Consider the following 17,589-nt stretch of genomic DNA (forward strand, 5'->3'; position numbering starts at 1 on the left):
CATGTCCTTTACTGACACAGCTAAGTAAGCTATTTTTAATGATCAGAAACCTACTCTTACTGTATGAGTAATAGTTTAGGTTTTACTCTTGTTTTTTTTTTTTTTTTTTTTTTGAGACAGGGTCTCACACTGTAATCCTGGCTGAAGTGCAGTGGTACAATCATGGTTCACTGCAGCCACAGCCTCCTAGGCTCAGGTGATCCTCCTACCTCAGCCTCCTGAGTAGCTGGCACTATAGGTGCGTGCCACCATGCCTGGCTAATTTTTTGTATTTTTTTTTGTAGAGACAGAGTTTTGCCATGTTTCCTAGGCTGGTCTTGAGCTCCTGGGCTCAAGCAATCCACTGGCCTTGGCCTCCCAAGTGCTGAGATTACAGGCATGAGCCACCGTGCCTGGCCTCACTCTTAGTTCTTTAACAGATGAGTGACTATTCAAGGGAGGAAGATGAGATGAATAATCTTAACCAGAGACAAAGGTGAATTCAGAGTTTTCTGGTTACTTCTTTAAACAAATGCTATGGTTCAGAAACCTCAAGCAAAGAGTCAGTTCTGAAACTCACATATCCCAAGAATATTCTATAACCCAGACTCCATGCAGAGCATTTTTACCTGGTTAGAGAAGTACTGCCTGAAGTACTATGTACACAAGGATTCTGTAGCTGTGTCCAATCAAGAAAAGACAAAGCACAATATCTGCTAGCTTGCAAGGAGAGGAAAGGAGTAGCAGTAAAATGAAGCAAAGCTAGAGTAGTCACACCACACACTTAACCATTCCTGATTTAAATCATATCTCTGGGGCCGGGCACAGTGGCTCACGCTTGTAATTCCAGCACTCTGGGAGGCCGAGATGGGTGGATCACTTGAGATCAGGAGTTCAAGACCAGCCTGGCCAACATAGTAAAACCCTGTACCTACTAAAAATACAAAAACTAGCCAGGTGTTGTGGTTAGCACCTGTAGTCCCAGCTACTCGGGAGGCTGAGGCTGGAGAATTACTTGAACCCAGGAGGCAGAGGGTGCACTGAGCAGAGATGACACCACTGCACTCCAGCCTGGGCGACAAGAGTGAGACTCTGTCTCAAAAAAATAAAAAAATAAAAAAATAAAAAAGAAATAAAATAAAAAAGTAAGTCATATCTCTGAACTTTAACTGTTGTTCCTCTAGCCAGCACCCCACCCCACCAGCTCCCATGTTTGTAAAAGCCTATTTTCCCCTTCCATTCCCTAGAGGGTTGGGTACTCAGGATAGGCCAGAAAGTGCAGGAAGAGAGAGACTCATCCTTACTAAAAGGAAAAGAAAGGGCAACAAGTTTAGCCATGCAGTTCATTTTCACTTTTGAATCCATTCTAAACATGACTAGCCATTATGTTAAAAGCACGGGACGTGAGGGAGGCAGGACTAGAAATTATCATTTCTATATTTATGCTATACTTCAGATTAAACCAGTAATTTCAGTACCAAAACTATGGAGAATAGGGCTGGGCATGGTGTCTTACACATGTAATCCCAGCATTTTGGGAGGTGGAAGCAGGCCGATCACTTGAGCCCAGGAGTTCAAGACCAGCCTGGGCAACATGGTAAAACCCTTGTCTCTACAAAAAAATACAGAAAATTAGCTGGGCATGGTGGCGCGCACCTGTAATCCCAGCTACCTGAGAGGCTGAGGCAGAAGAATCACCTGAGCCCAGGAAGTTGAGGCTGCAGTGAGCTGTGATCGCACCACCGCACTCCAGCCTGTGCAATAGTATGCGACCCTGTCTCAAGAAAGAAAAAAAAAATAGGAGAATACAAAGCCATTAATTTCAGCTTAATGGCTTTGTATTAATTTCAACTTAAATTAATTTCAACTTAATTTCAATTTTTGCAAGTTGTCAGCATATACATTTAAAATCCTCTATTTTTACTTTACAAAGCCCTCACACTTTTTAAAGGAACAAATATAAATAGGTCTCAAATAAATATATGCTATAGATACTATTATGATAAATTTTCTCTTCTGGCTAACACACTGGCTCAAATATCAACATGCCACTGTTCTAAACTACTCCCACAATCCCCATGAATTACCAAGTAAGTTGAAATTGCTTTGGCATGGCAAGTGAGTCTTTCATGATTCCCACTTTACTTTTCCAGCTTTATCTTCTTATACTTACCCTTTTTGGCAGTCAGAAGAAGAAATCATCTTTATTCACACAAAGCCCCAGTTAAACTGGACCACTGAATGTGCTCTGCACTTTTAACACCTAGACTCTTTACTCATGTGATGTCCTGTCCCTTTCCTCAATATCTCTGCCAGCCCATAGCTTCCCACCTAAGCATCCTCACTTGGACAAAAGTAGGCTCCCCTGTTGAACTCCCACTAAACTTTTCATTTCTCTTATAGTTCCTCCTTGAATTATCACTGGTGTCTGCATATATATTACCTACAGTCTTAGACTGTCGACTTCTTGAGGGCAATTTCCAAATCATTCATCTTTATAGCCTCTGTGCTTTTTAAACAGAGCCCTAGACAGTCAACAAATGATTGTAGAATTAAAAAAGGATTTAAATGTCCCAATTTAAAAAATACTACTAATAATTTGATTTTAAAAGGCCCATGCAATGGAATACTACTCAGCATTAAAAAGGAATGAACTATTAATACATACAAAATAGGTGAATCTGAATTATACTGAATGAAAGAGATCAAAGTATATACTGCACGATTCCATTCATATAAAACTCTAGAAAATGCAAGTAATCTACCATGACAGAAAGTAGGCCAGTGGCTGCCCAGGGAAGTTGGGGAGAAGGAGAGGGGAAGGAGGAGGAAGAGATTACAAAAAGGCATAAGGAAACTTTTGGAAGTGATGCAATATGATTACCATTTTGATTGTGGTGATGGTTTCAGAGGCATATATGTGAAACTTATCAAATTGCTTTATTTTTTTTGAGGCAGATTCTCACTCTGTCGCCTAGGCTGTGGTGCAGTGGCATGATCTCGGCTCACTGCAACCTCTGCCTCTGGGTTCAAGTGATTCTCCTGCCTCAGCCTCCTAAGTGGCTGGGATTATGGGTGCCCGCCACCATGCCCAACTAATTTTTTTTTTTTTTTTTTTGAGATGGAGTCTTGCACTGTTGCCCAGGCTGGAGTGCAGTGGTGTGATCTCGGCTCACTGCAAGCTCTGCCTCCTGGGTTCACGCCATTATCCTGCCTCAGCCTCTTGAGTAGCTGGCGCCTGCCAGCATGCCCGGCTAATTTTTTGTACTTTTAGTAGAGACAGGATTTCACCGTGTTAGCCAGGATGGTCTCGATCTCCTGACCTCGTGATCTGCCCACCTCGGCCTCCCAAAGTGCTGAGATTACAGGCGTGAGCCACTGTGCCCAGCCATTGTTTTGTATTTTTAGTAGAGGCAGGGTTTCACCATGTTGGCCAGGCTGGTTTCGAACTCCTGACCTCAAGAAATCCACCCACCTCAGCCTCCCAAAGTGCCGGGATTACAGGCATGAGCCACCGCACCCAGCCCAAATTGTGTACTTTAAATATGCGTTGGGCCAGGTATGGTGGCTCACGCCTGTAATCCCAGCACCTTGGGAGGCCAAGCTGAGCAGATGGCTTGAGTCTGGGAGTTTGAGACCAGCCTGGGGAACATGGCGAAACCCCATCTCTACAAAAAATTCAAAAACTAGCCTGGTGTGGTGGTACGCGCCTGTAGTCCCAGCTACTTGGGTGACTAAGGTAGGGGGATCATTTGATCCCAGGGAGATTGGAGCTGCAGTGAGCCATGATCATGCCACTGCACTCCAGCCTGGGCAAAAGAGTGAGAATCCATTAAAAAAATGCATTTACTGTATGTCAATTATAACTCAATAAAATGGAAGGGAATGGGGGCGGGAGCAAGGGAGAAAGCCAACAGGGATGGAGGTTGGTTATATGAATTGATAAGCCATATGACAATCCACCTGGCAAGCTCAACCACCAGAGCAACCTAAGGAAAGCTACTACCCAGTCACTAAAATGTTCTCATCTTACTCTTCCCCCATCATCTAACAGCAATAGAGTAGGAGAAGTAATTAGCAGCTACGTTTACGAGACACAGTCTTAACCATTTTACATGTATTATCTCATTTAATTTTTACAACTTTTAAAGTATGTATCATCTATTATTATTCCTACTTTATGAATAAGGAAACTGTGATTCAAATGTGGTGTGCCTGACTCCACAGCCTGTGTCTTTAGCACCCTGGTACAATCCCTCCCTATTGCCTATGAACTCATCAACCATCTACTCTCCCCTCTGTTCCCCCACTTGTTTAGTGGTGCTTAACGTCGAGGGAAACATTTTCCAAAATGACTCAGCAAGTGAACAAAAGTGGATGAACAGAAACCTCAGTGAACTGCTTCCCTCCCAACCAGATTGATTTTAGATATCACAGGTGACTCTGTTGATTTATTCTTTCTTGCAAACTTACTAACACAAAGTACAAAATCATAAAACATCCTGAAGATCTGAAGTTACTAGTAAACCAGCTATCAGCCTGCTCCTCTTGCTCTACCTGCAATTCTTCATCTGTAAGGAATGATTTCAGGTCTAAGATGAGGATAGGATAAATTGGCAGACATGAAAGGACAAGCAAAGCAGAGATGCTTTAGAATGCAGGAGGTAAAAGCATTTTATTTATTTTTGGTTTTGCTATAAAATAATTACAGATGGCTACAAAAAAGTCTAATACATAGTGTAACAGTTGTCAGATTACATACCCAGTTGTGCCCAAAGTGGGTTATATGGATGAGTCTTTGCCAACATGTCCACACTCTGAGAGGAATGCTTTTCTAAAAATATTTTTATAGGTGGTTGTCCATTTGGCATGACTGTTGGAACCCAGGCAAGATGATTGGTCAGAACTGCAGTAATGAGAGCTGGTAAGAATCTGAAAACAAAATACATCTCATCAGATTCCAATCTGCCTTCATGAAACCTTAGGTAAAATGTAGTGACAAAGTAAGCAAGGAGAGTATATATGCTCATATGGCCAAATGGCACCAAAAAAAGGAGAGGAGAGAGGAAAGGATGAGTATATAACACCAGGATTAAAATGAAAGTTAATAGTTTCAGGTTGAGGAGGAGTTAAAAACTACTTGAAATAAAGATAACACATTCATAAGAGCTATTGCAGATCAGAAGTACAAAACAGAAATGCCATTTTACTTAAAAAATTATGGATTATTTTCAGTGTTTAATCACACAATTCATTACTGAATCAACCAGCAGGTCCTTACATTTCCAAATTACTGAATGGGAAAACGATGCAAAGTATTAAGCAAACTCTGTCTATCACCAAAGAGAATAAAAACATCTGAATTACTCATCTGGATTCCAAAGACTTCAATAGTTCAAATAATACAATATGATAAAAACATCACATTGAAAATGCATCATTAGAATCCTGGCATTTCCTTGTTTTTTTTTGTTTGTTTGTTTGAGACGGGGTCTTGCTCTGTCGCCCAGGCTACAGTGCAGTGGTGCAATCTCTGCTCACTGCAAGCTCCACCTCCTGGATTCATGCCATTCTCCCGTCTCAGCCTCCAGAGTAGCTGGGACTACAGGCGCCTGCCACCATGCCCGGCTAATTTTGTTTTTGTATTTTTAGTAGAGACGGGGTTTCACCGTGTTAGCCAGGATGGTCTCGATCTCCTGACCTCGTGATCCACCCACCTCAGCCTCCCAAAGTGCTGGGATTACAGGTGTGAGCCACCACACCCAGCCATCCTTACATGTTTTCTACCTCTTTTCTATGAAATAAAACTACAAATGGATACAACTCACAAAAAATGGGCAGCCTCAGATAATTCTATAATACGTCAGGATTTTAATTACATAATTACAGACATTTTCATTGCTTTTCATTCATACGGTTCTGTAATACTCTTCCATACCCTATAATTTAATTATTTTTTAGATTTCTGATTAATTTTGATTAATAATATAAAAGAATTCCAAAGATAATGGATGATTCTTCCACATCTGTAATTGAGTTTGAATACAATCTACATACCTAGTTATAATAAATAAATAAATAAATAAATAAATAAATAAATAAATTCATACTGATTTTTGGAAGCATTTTCCATTAGAAAAGTGAACTCCTTCATGAAACGATAGCAAAGGTGGTTCTTTTCTGGAGTCCCCGACATCATTGTAAGCCAGACAGGTTCTCCAATTCGTGGCATCGTGTAAAGATTACAAATTGTTGTTCTAAAAAGAGGAAGACACATTATGAAATGTATAGTTCCCAGAGTTACATACTCTTAAAATAATTTTAAGTTTATGTTGCCAGTTTGGGCCTTAAACCTAGATTATTAAAGCTTTTGAGAAAAGACAATGGACCAAGTCCTTCTTTCCTTGTCAACAACACAGTACCATGGGAAATGTTCTCAAAATATGTTGGTTCTGGTGTTGGCTCTCCCCACCAGTGACTGTGTGCCCTAAAGTAAATTATTTCCCTACTTTAAGCATGTTTCCCATACCTGTAAAATGAAAGGATACAATGATAATTTCTAAAGCCCCTTCCAGCTCCACATTTCTACGGGGTATGCTGTACTTAAATATACTGCAAATAATCAACTACATAAACAAAAGGAAAATATTCTAAATGAGATAACGGCTTATCCATCTACCCACTCAAAACAAGTTTATCTGCATCATTTTGTTGCCTATGCTAAGACTCTAGTAACATTCTTAAGGACAGTGAGAACACTATACATACATGCTATATGCTATGACTCTCTCAACCTTCTGCAGTGTTTCCTTGAATCAACACAAGAAAAGATTATCACACAATTAGCATAGTGCTTTCTTAGCTGTCTCTTGGACTAATTTAGACAATAGCTAGTCCTGTGACTTATACTTTCTCCTGAAGGCTTCAAAACATACTTTCAAGATGTTAATAATTTTCTTTTTACATCATTATCTATTTAACAAAGCCCTATACATTTACTAGACTAAGCAACTCCCGCAAAGCTTGAGGCTTAAGAAACTAGTCAATCTTGCAGAACTACAGAATGGTGTCCTACTTTCTACTTTTTAAAACAATGCTGTCTAGTAGAACCTGGCAATGATGGAAACCTGCACTGTCTGAAACGGTACCCACTAGCTGTATGTGGTTACTGAACACATGACATGTGACCAGTATGACTAAGGAAGGGAATTTATTTTAATTAAGTTAAATAGCCACATGTGGCTGACGGCTGAAATTGTATTGTGCAATACTGCTCTAGAAAGTTCTCTGAGATTTCCATAAATTCTAATACCAACCTCAGTATAACTGTCTAACACCTAGGAGCCAAAAAAGAGAAGAATTATCTTGCCTCTACAAATTTTGTTGAATTTGAAACAATATAAACATGATGTATTACAATGGATAGAAACAATAAGAACAGGTCACTTTAATGAGCTCTCTGTAGAACATACAGTCATTGCTAAGAATTTTAAAATAAACAAAAAGTTATTTTATAGAGCAAATATGACTAGAATACAAACTAGGAATATATGAAAATGTTTGTTTTTAAAGCTTATTACAGGTGTCCAGATACGATGGAAAATTGAAGACAAATGTTTATCCTCTCTTCAGTTTCTGAGGCCCCAAATGACCACCACCTAAAGATTTGAAAACGGATAAACCAGTGCAACAAATAGAATTAGAGAAGAACCGGCTGGGTGCGGTGGCTCACATCTGTAATCCCAGCTCTTTGGGAGACTGAGGCAGGAGGACTGCTTAAGCCCAGGGTTCGAAACCAGCCTGGGGAACACAGCGAGATCCTGTCTCTGTTATTTAAAAAATAAATTAATTAATTAAAAAAAAAAGAGTTGCCAAGGAACTATTACTGAAAATTAAAATTAGAGATTTCATGAAATGCCGGAAGACAAACATAGGGTGGAATTGTGACTGAAGTAACAGAGTAGAGGAAGTAATAAGGTCACGGTATCACAGAGGGAGACATGGACAAAGGGGAGCTAATTTGCCCCACTAAAGCAAGAAGAGGCTCAAGACCCACACATTTTTGGGAAAGTCATGACAGGAGTTAAGATACAGTACTGAAAACTGGGAGACTAATTCAAAGTCCATAAATGGTTGGCAGCTCCCTACCTCCTCTCCACTTCCCCAGAAAATGACTACAGATAGGAGAGAGCAGATATAGCAGTTGAATGGCCCAGAGGAATGACCTTTTCCAAACTCTTCCTGCCATTTGTATCTTTCAGAGTATATAATCAGATATAAAGTATATCTTGTAGTATTAAATCTTCATGGGATTGGAGGGGGTAGTATGGGAGGAGCAGAGATTAGGGGAAAAATATCTAAATATGCTTCTTCAGGTAATGATAATAAAAAAAGTTTGAAAAACACTGCCCTGAAGTGAAGGTCTCCAGTCAAAAGCCTGATTATGCACAGAATTCCTAACCTACAGTTTGTTACCTCATTCTCAACTACAGAGCGCAACCAAAAACAATGATATTTAGAGAAAGTCTCCAAGAAGAGAAAGAGACAAGAACAGAAACACACACAAACTCACCCATATAAAATGACTCCAGAAGAAAACAGAAATAATGCAAACAATGGAAAACTTTTAAACAAAACTCTAATGTACATGAAAATTAAAGAATATGGTAGAGAATCTAATTTTCAAAGAAAAGGATTATCCAAAAATAAGAAAGCATCAAAGATTTGCTGAAATGAAAAAAAGCATAGAAGGGATAGAAAAACAAAACATTCACAAAAAGAGAAGGAAAATATGAAAAAAAAGGAACACAGAACAATCCAGGAGTGCCAATTTCTAAAAAAAAAAAAAAAAGGATTCCAGAGAGAAAACAGAATAAATTGTAAAAGAAAGTAGAAAAATTACCAGAGCTGAAGAACATGATGGTGCTATAACAACACTGAGACAATAAAGGACTAAGGAACAGGTGTAAACTCATATATCATGGCAGAAAATAAATACGATCTAAAACTGATAAATGAGGAAACAGCAACATTACGTAAACTTTTTAATAATATGGAGGTAAATAACAAGAAATAATAGTTAAAAAGAGAATGTGTCTGGGAAGAATGGGGTGGGTAGGATAGGATTCATTTGTTTTTAATTATTAGACCTTTCAGAAATTTTTGTTTCTTAATCATGTGCGTATACTTTTTGATTAAAAGAAACATTGTATAAATAAATAAATATGCTGATCATTTTAGAGTTTTTCATTAGTTTCTTCAGCATATTACCATCTACTATAAGTCCATGTGTCATGGGACAGAGCCAGATCACAAACACTGGCATTAGTGGTCCACTGAGAGCCTTTGCTTTACTATTTTAGTATTATATTTGTTTAAAAGTATTATATATGCTATGGCCTCAGACTGTTATCAAGTATAAAGAAGGCAAAGAAATTAATTACACAACAGTGCTTCTCACTATATACAACTCTATGTTGTTGTCATTAACAATCTAGAAGTAATGGCCAGGTGTGGTGGCTCACGTCTATATTCCCAGCACTTTGGGCGGTCTAGGTGGGCGGATCACCTGAGGTTGAGAGTTCAAGACCAGCCTGGCCAACATGGCAAAACCCCATCTACTAAAAATACAAAAATTAGCTGGGTGTGGTGGTAAGTGCCTGTAATCCCAGCTACTCGGGAGGCTGAGGCACAAGAATCACTTGAACCCGGGAGGCAGAGGTCGCAGTGAGCTGAGATTGCACCACTTCACTTCAGCCTGGGCGGCAGAGCGAGACTCCGTCTCAAAAAAAAAAAAAAAATCTAGAAGTAATGGTTTATTCTAGAAATCATTTCCTTCTTCCCCACTAATAATTGGGCCCTATCATTCAATGGTAAGAAAAGCAAATACTTTCAGTAATCTGTTCCCTTATTTTTCCCAGTCTGTGCCCAGACAATGAAAGACTCTTTTGGTTGGGAGGAAACTGTGCGCATGATTTAGTTTTCTTTGATATGCCTAGGGTCTATATAAAAATCTAAAGACTTCATCTTTGTTAGGCAGCAGTGTTAACTAAACATGCTTCCTGCTTCTCTAGCTTTCACGGTTTCTGTATACGTGTAAATAATTTCCTTCCTCTTCTCAACCGCCCAAAATTTACTAATCACTTGATCTCAAATAATCATTTAAAGATCATGTCATTGTTAATTTTAAATAATCCCTTAATTTAAGAAGTATATTTATCTCTTGGTGTCTTCAGGGGATTGGTTACAGAATTCCCATGGTTACCAAAATCTGTGGATGCTCAAATCCCTTATGAAATGGCATACTATTTGCATGTAACCCATGCACATCCTCCTGTATACTTAAAACCATCTCACTTTAGGAGGCCGAGGCAGGCGGATCACAAGGTAAGGAGATCGAGACCATCCTGGCTAACATGGTGAAACCCTGTCTCTACTAAAAATACACACATCCACACACACAAAAGAATTAGCTGGGCATGGTGGGGGGCGCCTGTAGTCCTAGCTACTTGGGAGGCTGAGGCAGGAGAATGGCGTGAACCCAGGAGACGGAGTTTGCAGTGAGCCGAGACTGCACCACTGCACTCCAGCCTGGGGGACACAGTGAGACTCCGTCTCAAAAAAAAAAAAAAAAGCCATCTCTAGATTACTTATAATACCAAATGCAATGTAAATACTATGTTAATAATTGTTATACTGCATTGGTTTTTTAAAGTGTATTTTTTTTAATTGCAGTTTATTTTTATTGTTTTTTCTTTTTCAAATATTTTGATCCAAGTTTGGCTGATTTGCAGATGTGGAATCCACAGATATAAAGGGCTGACTGCAGGGTCTATTCTCATTATTTGAGGTAGTTATTTTCTATTAAGTCCACTCAATCACTGAATTAGCAACACTGAACCACTGCCCCTAAGGAAAATAAACAGGTTCCTATGAGCCTCTGGTCACATTTTCATCAAACCCTCAATACATAACCTTGATGTGCCTCTCTGTTTAAGGATATCTTATTTGATGCTGTTGATTCATTAATATTAAACTCATGACTGACAGCACCATAAATAATGTCTGAAGGAAGCTTATCTAACACATGTATTTTTTCTGTAAGATACATCACAATCTTCTTACACTGAATATTAGGCAGCATTTCAGGACTACATTTGGAAGCCATTTTTAACAGCAAAGTCACTAACAAAAAGCACAAGAATGCAAAAAACATTGGCATGAAATGAATGTCAAAAAAGTACATTTGTTAACAGTATGAGAGTTAAAACAAGAAGGCAGTGCATTAGACCTTGTTTGATCTAAACTAGGAACATGTGCATCAGGCAACTCACATTTTTCATTGCTCTGCACATGTACACAAATTACTACAAAAGCACTGCAAATATATTTTGGGGTTACAAATAAATGTTAGCAAGTAGATGAATCCTAAAATACAAAATCCACAAATGGTGAATATCAATTGTATATGTGAGAGTACTTATATAGGTAGACCTCCTATTGAAAATTATAAAATATTATAAGAATATTTATACCCCTTTCATATTTGCACAGCAACTGAAGCAAAATAATCAAACGATACAAATGGAAAGGCACATAATCGTCACATATACTTTTATAGATTTTATAACTCGCATGTTGTAAATTCCAGGCAATCTTCAAATTCTAAGTCTAGGCCATTTGTACTATCTAATACCATAGCAATTGACTCACAAGTATTTAATTAAAATTTTGAAAAATAAAAAAAGTCTTTTAAAATCTAAGAGCAAGATCAGTATCCTGTTTGGAAGGAGTCTTATGACAATATTTACTATTCTGGTAACTTCAGCTGGATCTATAATGACAGTGTTTCCTCAGAGCCCAAGCAGAGACTTTTGGCCTTTGCTACAAAGCTTGTGACTGCAGAAAAGAATTTGTCCATCCAATAGTATAATTAACTGCAAGTTCAAGGGCAAAGATTCACTGCCTTATACTAATGCAATATGTGATATTCAAAAAGAATCCTGAAGGATTCTTTCAAGCAAATAAGCAAAAAGAACTATTGAAAACATATAATGTACCCACAAAATTTAAAATGTCTTGATTTCAATAAATAAACTGTCTGGATTTCAATAAAACATATTTATAATAATTCTGGTGTAAACAAAGTAAACTAAAACAACTTAAACCAGACAAGGCATGGTGGCTCATGCCTGTAATCCCAGTACTGTAGGTGGCTGAGGCAAGAGGATCCCTTGAGGACAAGAGTTCAAGATTACCCTGGACAACATAGTAACTCCATTATACAACATATTTAAAAAATATTTAAAAATATCAAGGTTACAGTGAGCTATCCTCTCGTGCCTAGGAGTGTTTTGAGACCCTCTCTCAAAAACAAAAACAATTTAAACCACAAAAATAAAAAATTACAAATGAAATACCTGATTATTCAGTGCACAATTCTTTTATATTACTGGCATAATATCTACTTCAGGGGAAGCAAAACCCTTAAGAATCTTTTTTTTTTTTTTTTTTTTTGATGAAGTCTTGCTCTGTTGCCCAGGCTGGAGTGTAGTGGCACGATCTCAGCTCACTGCAACCTCCGCCTCCCAGGCTCCCAGGTTGAAGCAATTCTCCTGCCTCAGCCTCCTCAGTAGCTGGCACTCCTCAGTAGCTGGGACTACAGGCAGCCACCACTACCCAGCTAATTTTTGTATTTTTAGTAGAGACAGGTTTCACCATGCTGGCCAGGCTGGTCTTAACCTCCTGACCTCAGATGATCCACCCTCCTCAGCCTCTCAAAGTGCTGGGATTACAGGCGTGAGCCACCGCGCCCGGCTCCTTAAGAATCTTTGAGTAAGCTTTCAAGCAATCCTGCCTCACTCCAGTTAAAAAAAAAAAATTCCAACTATAGATCAAATTTAGAAAAATACAAGGCTAAAACTTTTCATAGTTGTCAAATACTACTTATATTCATAAGAGGCCTATTTTATAGGTAGAGAAACCACTCTAGTTGTGTGTGTGTGTGTGTGTGTGTGTGTTTGAATTGTGGTTAAGGTCTATCTTCCAGCTATATAAATAGCACAGGCACTGGTGGCACATGCACTGGGCTACAAGGGAATGTATACAGAGTAAAGCTGTCATAAACAATTAGGAATAATAAATAACCAATTTTACCCAATTGATACTATTTTAGCTTATCAGAATATTAGGTTCAAAATGTCTTGATTTCAGTAAAACATACAGACACCTTCCTTTGCATATATAATTACTCTGAAGAATCAGAAATTGTTCTTTATTTCCATACAAAACTGCTCGCAAATGCTGACTCTGACATCCCTGCTAAGAGTTGAACAGCAATTGTGTAAGACAAGGCTTATAGTTCCATTACAGTAGCACAGAAGAAAGACCCAATTTGGTAATTTTTCTCCTTGAAAAGAGTTTTGTTCTTTTTTTTAAAGAGATGTGGTCTCACTTTGTCACCCAGGCTGAAGTGTAGTGGCACAATCATAACTCACTGCAACCTTGACTACCTAGGCTCAACCAATCCTGCCAAGCTTCAGCCTCCTAAGTAGCTGGGACTACAGGCACATGCCACTTGAGCCTGGCTACTTTGAAAATTTTTACTTTAGAGATGAGGTCTCTTTTTTTTTAATTTTAAATTTTGTGGGTACATTGTAAGTGTAATATAAATTATGAGGTACAAAGTGTAATAATCATATCAGGATAAATGGGGTGTCCACCATCTTAAGCATATATCCTTTGTTACCAACAATCCAATCACATTCTTTTACTTTTAAATGTACAATTAAATTATTATTGACTACAGTCAACCTGTTGTGCTATCAACAGACACAGGGTCTTGCTTTTTTTGCCCAGGCTGGTCTCAAAACTCCAAGCAATCCTCTTACTGTGGCTTCCCAAAGTGCTGCAATTACAGGCGTGCGCCACCTAGCTCGGCCCTTGAATAAAGTTTAAGCCAGTTATTACCAAAAGAGTTTGTGAAATATAGATGCTAGCCCCATACCTACTAATTCAGACCCTCGGAGTTTGGGAAACAGTTTTCATTATACTTCTTTAGTGACAGCAGTACCTGAATGGCTTTTATTTTTTTTTCTTAAAAAAAAAAAAAGCATAGGTTTATGATGTAATTTAAATTCCAAAGAAAAGTCTAGATCAATTTAGATTGTGGTTTGTTTCGCTTTTTTTTTTCCTTTGAGACAGGGTCTTGCTCTGTCACCCAAGCTAGAGTGCAATGGCACAATCTCGGCTCACTGCAACCTCTGCATTCCAGGTTCAACTGATCCTCCTGCCTCGCACCACCAACCCTGGCTAATTTTTGTATTGTTTGTAGAGACAGAGTTTCACCATGTTGCCCTGGCTGGTCTTGAACTCCTGGACTCAAATGATCCACCTACCTTGGCCTCACAAAGTGCTGGGATTACAGGCATAAGCTTCTATACCTGGCCCAATTTCAGTTTTTAACTCAACAAAGTTTTAAATCTGCAGTCAAATGCTCTACCACTGAGCTACAGGAAGGGGAACATCACACTCCGGGGACTGTTGTGGGGTGGGGGGAGGGGGGAGGGACAGAATTAGGAGATATATCTAATGCCAAATGATGAGTTAAGGGGTGCAGCAAAACAACATGGCACATGGATACATATGTAACAAACCTGCACATTGTGCACATGTACCCTAAAACCTAAAGTATAATAATAAAAAAAAAAAACAAAGTTTTAAATCTTACTTCAGTTCAACGTATTCTTACGTTAAAATATTGATTTAAAAATATTTGAACTTCCAATTTCAGCTTTGACCTGGAAAGAGCTTGGAAGTCATTATTCTTGTTCTCAGAACAAGGGAAAAACTGAAGGAACTGAAAAATCAATGACTTTTCTTAGTTACATCACCAAACTGAGGACAGAGGGAAAACCATCATCCTGAAAACTGAAAAAATGGGTAAATACAGAGAATGACAACTGAGATCAAGTTACCTGAAGCAGAAGCCTTTGGAGCCAATAACCAGTAGGAACACTTAAATAGTAATTGACTGATGAAGAATGAGTATGAATTCCTCTCAGTGACAAAAACTCCAGGGGCCTAGTCTTAGGGAGACCTCCCCACTTTCATGGGGTACTACCAGATTTTCATGGTGAAAATCAGAGAAACATCTGGCTATGTTTCAGACAGAGGTAGTGACAAAGTAACAGTTTTGAAATATTCCTAGAGCATTCTCCAAAACAAAGGTCTGCCCTCCAAATAAAACTATTTTACCAGAGCCTTATCTGACTTGAGAGAGGAGCAGCCTTCCTGGCTGGCCTCTGGAAAGAAAAAAAGGTGGCAGGGAGAGGGGATGGCTAAGAAATACTTCCAAAGGTCACATCCCAGAAATTCAGACTAAAAAAAAAAAAAAAACCAGATTTAATTATAAGATTACAGAACATTTCCCCTTCCTCTCTCCAACACCTTACTTCCATATCAACATAGCTCCAGTGTAACAAATGCGGATTACAACTAAAAGAGCTGTAGGACACAGAATCTATTCAAAGAAGTAGTTCTTGAGGAAAACCAAAGAATGAGGAGTTTAAAATTAAAAAAAAAAAAAAAAAAGGAAACTATGGGAAAGTGAAGCTTCTGGCACCTACAACTAACATTACAGCAAACATTAAACATATCTAAGGCTCCTAGCTAGGTTAATATAAAACTTCATACTAAAATCTTATTAAACTCAGTTCCTATATCCTAACACATCATATATAGCTATCAATGAAAGACTAGAAAGCAACAAAAACTAGTCTAAACAAAGAAAGCATCAGAATCAAACTCATATTTGGCAAAGATTTTAGAATTATCAGAATGGGAATTGAAAATTATGATAAATATGTTTATTTTATATAATATATATGATTATTGTTGCTCTGATGTTTAAAATAGACAACATGCAAGACCAAATGAGCAATGCAACAGAGAGATGGAAAGTCATTTAAAAAATCTAAAGGAAATGCTAGTAATTTAAAAAAAAAAAAAAAAAGGACCAGGAATGAAGAATGCTTTTGATAGGCACATCAGCAGACTGGACATGACCAAGGAAAGAATCAATGAACTTGAAAGTATGTCAATAAAAATTCCCAAACTGAAAAGCCAAGAGAATAAAGGATAAAAAATAATATCCAGGAACTGTGGTACAATTACAAAAGTATACATGTAATAAATACAAAATGGAGAAGTAAAATACATGAATAATAGCTTCGAATTAAAAAAAATTACTAACAGACAACAAACCATAGATGCAGGAGGCTCACAGAACACCAAGCAGGATAAATACCAACAAATCTACTCCTATATATATCATACTCAAACTGCAAAAAACCAAAGACAAAATCTTAATAGAAGTAAGAAGGACAAAAACAACCTTACCTATAGAAGAGTAAGAACTGCATTAGAGTTCTTGTTAGAAACTATGCAAAAAAAAAGAGACTGGGGAAAAATGGTTAAAACATTGAAAGAAAAACAATAACCTAGAATTCTGTATCCAGCAAAATAATTCAAAAGGAAAAGAGAAAGACTTCCTCAGACAAAAACTGAGAGATGTGATGGCAGAAAAAAATGACATTTAAGATATGTTGAAAGATATTTTTCAGAGAAAACGGGTTAGAAACGCAAATCTACATAAAGAGTATCCGAAAAGTAATAAATGTAAAATAAAGTCTTTCATTTTCCTTATTCTAAATTGACCTAATAGAAAAATAATTGTTTAGGGTAATAAAAATGACAACATATCGAATGATCATAGCTAATGGAAAATTAAATTGAATGACAGCAATGTTATAAGGGATGTGATGTGAGGGAGAAATTGGAATATTTTGTTATGAAGTATGTGCACTCCCTGTGAAGCAGTACAAGGTTATTTGAAAGTTGTAAATGTGTATTGCCAATGATAGGACAAACACTAAAAAGTGAAGTTTTTAAGAAATATAAATGACATGCTAAAAGAGGAGAGAAAAATAAAAGCATTTAACTGCTTAAAACCAGAGAAGACATAAAAAGAGGAGGATAAAAACAAAGTGAAATAAATAGAAAACTGTTACAAATATGTTAGATATTAATCCAGCTATATCAATTATCACTTCAAATGTGAGTGGTCTTAATACACCAGTTAAAAGGTAGACAGCCAACTTTATGTTGTCTACAAGAAACCCACTTTAAATACAAAGACAGAGATAGATTAAAAGTTAAGGTATAGAAGCTGGGCGCGGTGGCTCACGCCTGTAATCCTAGCACTTTGGGAGGCCGAGGTGGGTGGATCACGAGGTCAGGAGATCGAGACCATCCTGGCTAACACGGTGAAACCCCATCTCTACTAAAAATACAAAAAAAATTAGCCGGGCGTGGTGGCAGGTGCCTGGAGTCCCAGCTACTCGGGAGGCTGAGGCAGGAGACTGGTGTGAACCCAGGAGGCGGAGCTTGCAGTGAGCCACTGCACTCCAGCCTGGGCGACAGAGCAAGACTCCGTCTCAAAATAAATTAAAATAAAATAAAAGTTAAGGTATAGAAAAACATATACTACATTAACACTAATCAAAAGCAAGCTGGAATAACTGATAAAGTTAGGCTTTGTGTCCCCAACCA

At 38.1% G+C, this 17,589-nt stretch overlaps 1 protein-coding gene across 6 annotated transcripts in view; it reads right to left on the minus strand.

Moving 5' to 3' along the window:
• Nucleotides 1-17,589, minus strand: part of FNIP1 (folliculin interacting protein 1) — a 156,425-nt gene that overhangs the window by 31,966 nt on the left and 106,870 nt on the right. For all 6 annotated transcript variants that reach the window (XM_055299348.2, XM_055299349.1, XM_055299346.1 and 3 more), the window contains 2 exons: nucleotides 6,090-6,236; nucleotides 4,742-4,911 (listed from right to left, as the gene is read on the minus strand). In XM_055299348.2, coding sequence (XP_055155323.1) covers nucleotides 4,742-4,911; nucleotides 6,090-6,236 — 317 coding nt within the window. The remainder of the gene's footprint in view (nucleotides 1-4,741; nucleotides 4,912-6,089; nucleotides 6,237-17,589) is intronic.

Source organism: Symphalangus syndactylus, chromosome 11 (genome assembly GCF_028878055.3).
Source record: "Symphalangus syndactylus isolate Jambi chromosome 11, NHGRI_mSymSyn1-v2.1_pri, whole genome shotgun sequence".
Lineage (NCBI taxonomy): Eukaryota > Metazoa > Chordata > Mammalia > Primates > Hylobatidae > Symphalangus > Symphalangus syndactylus.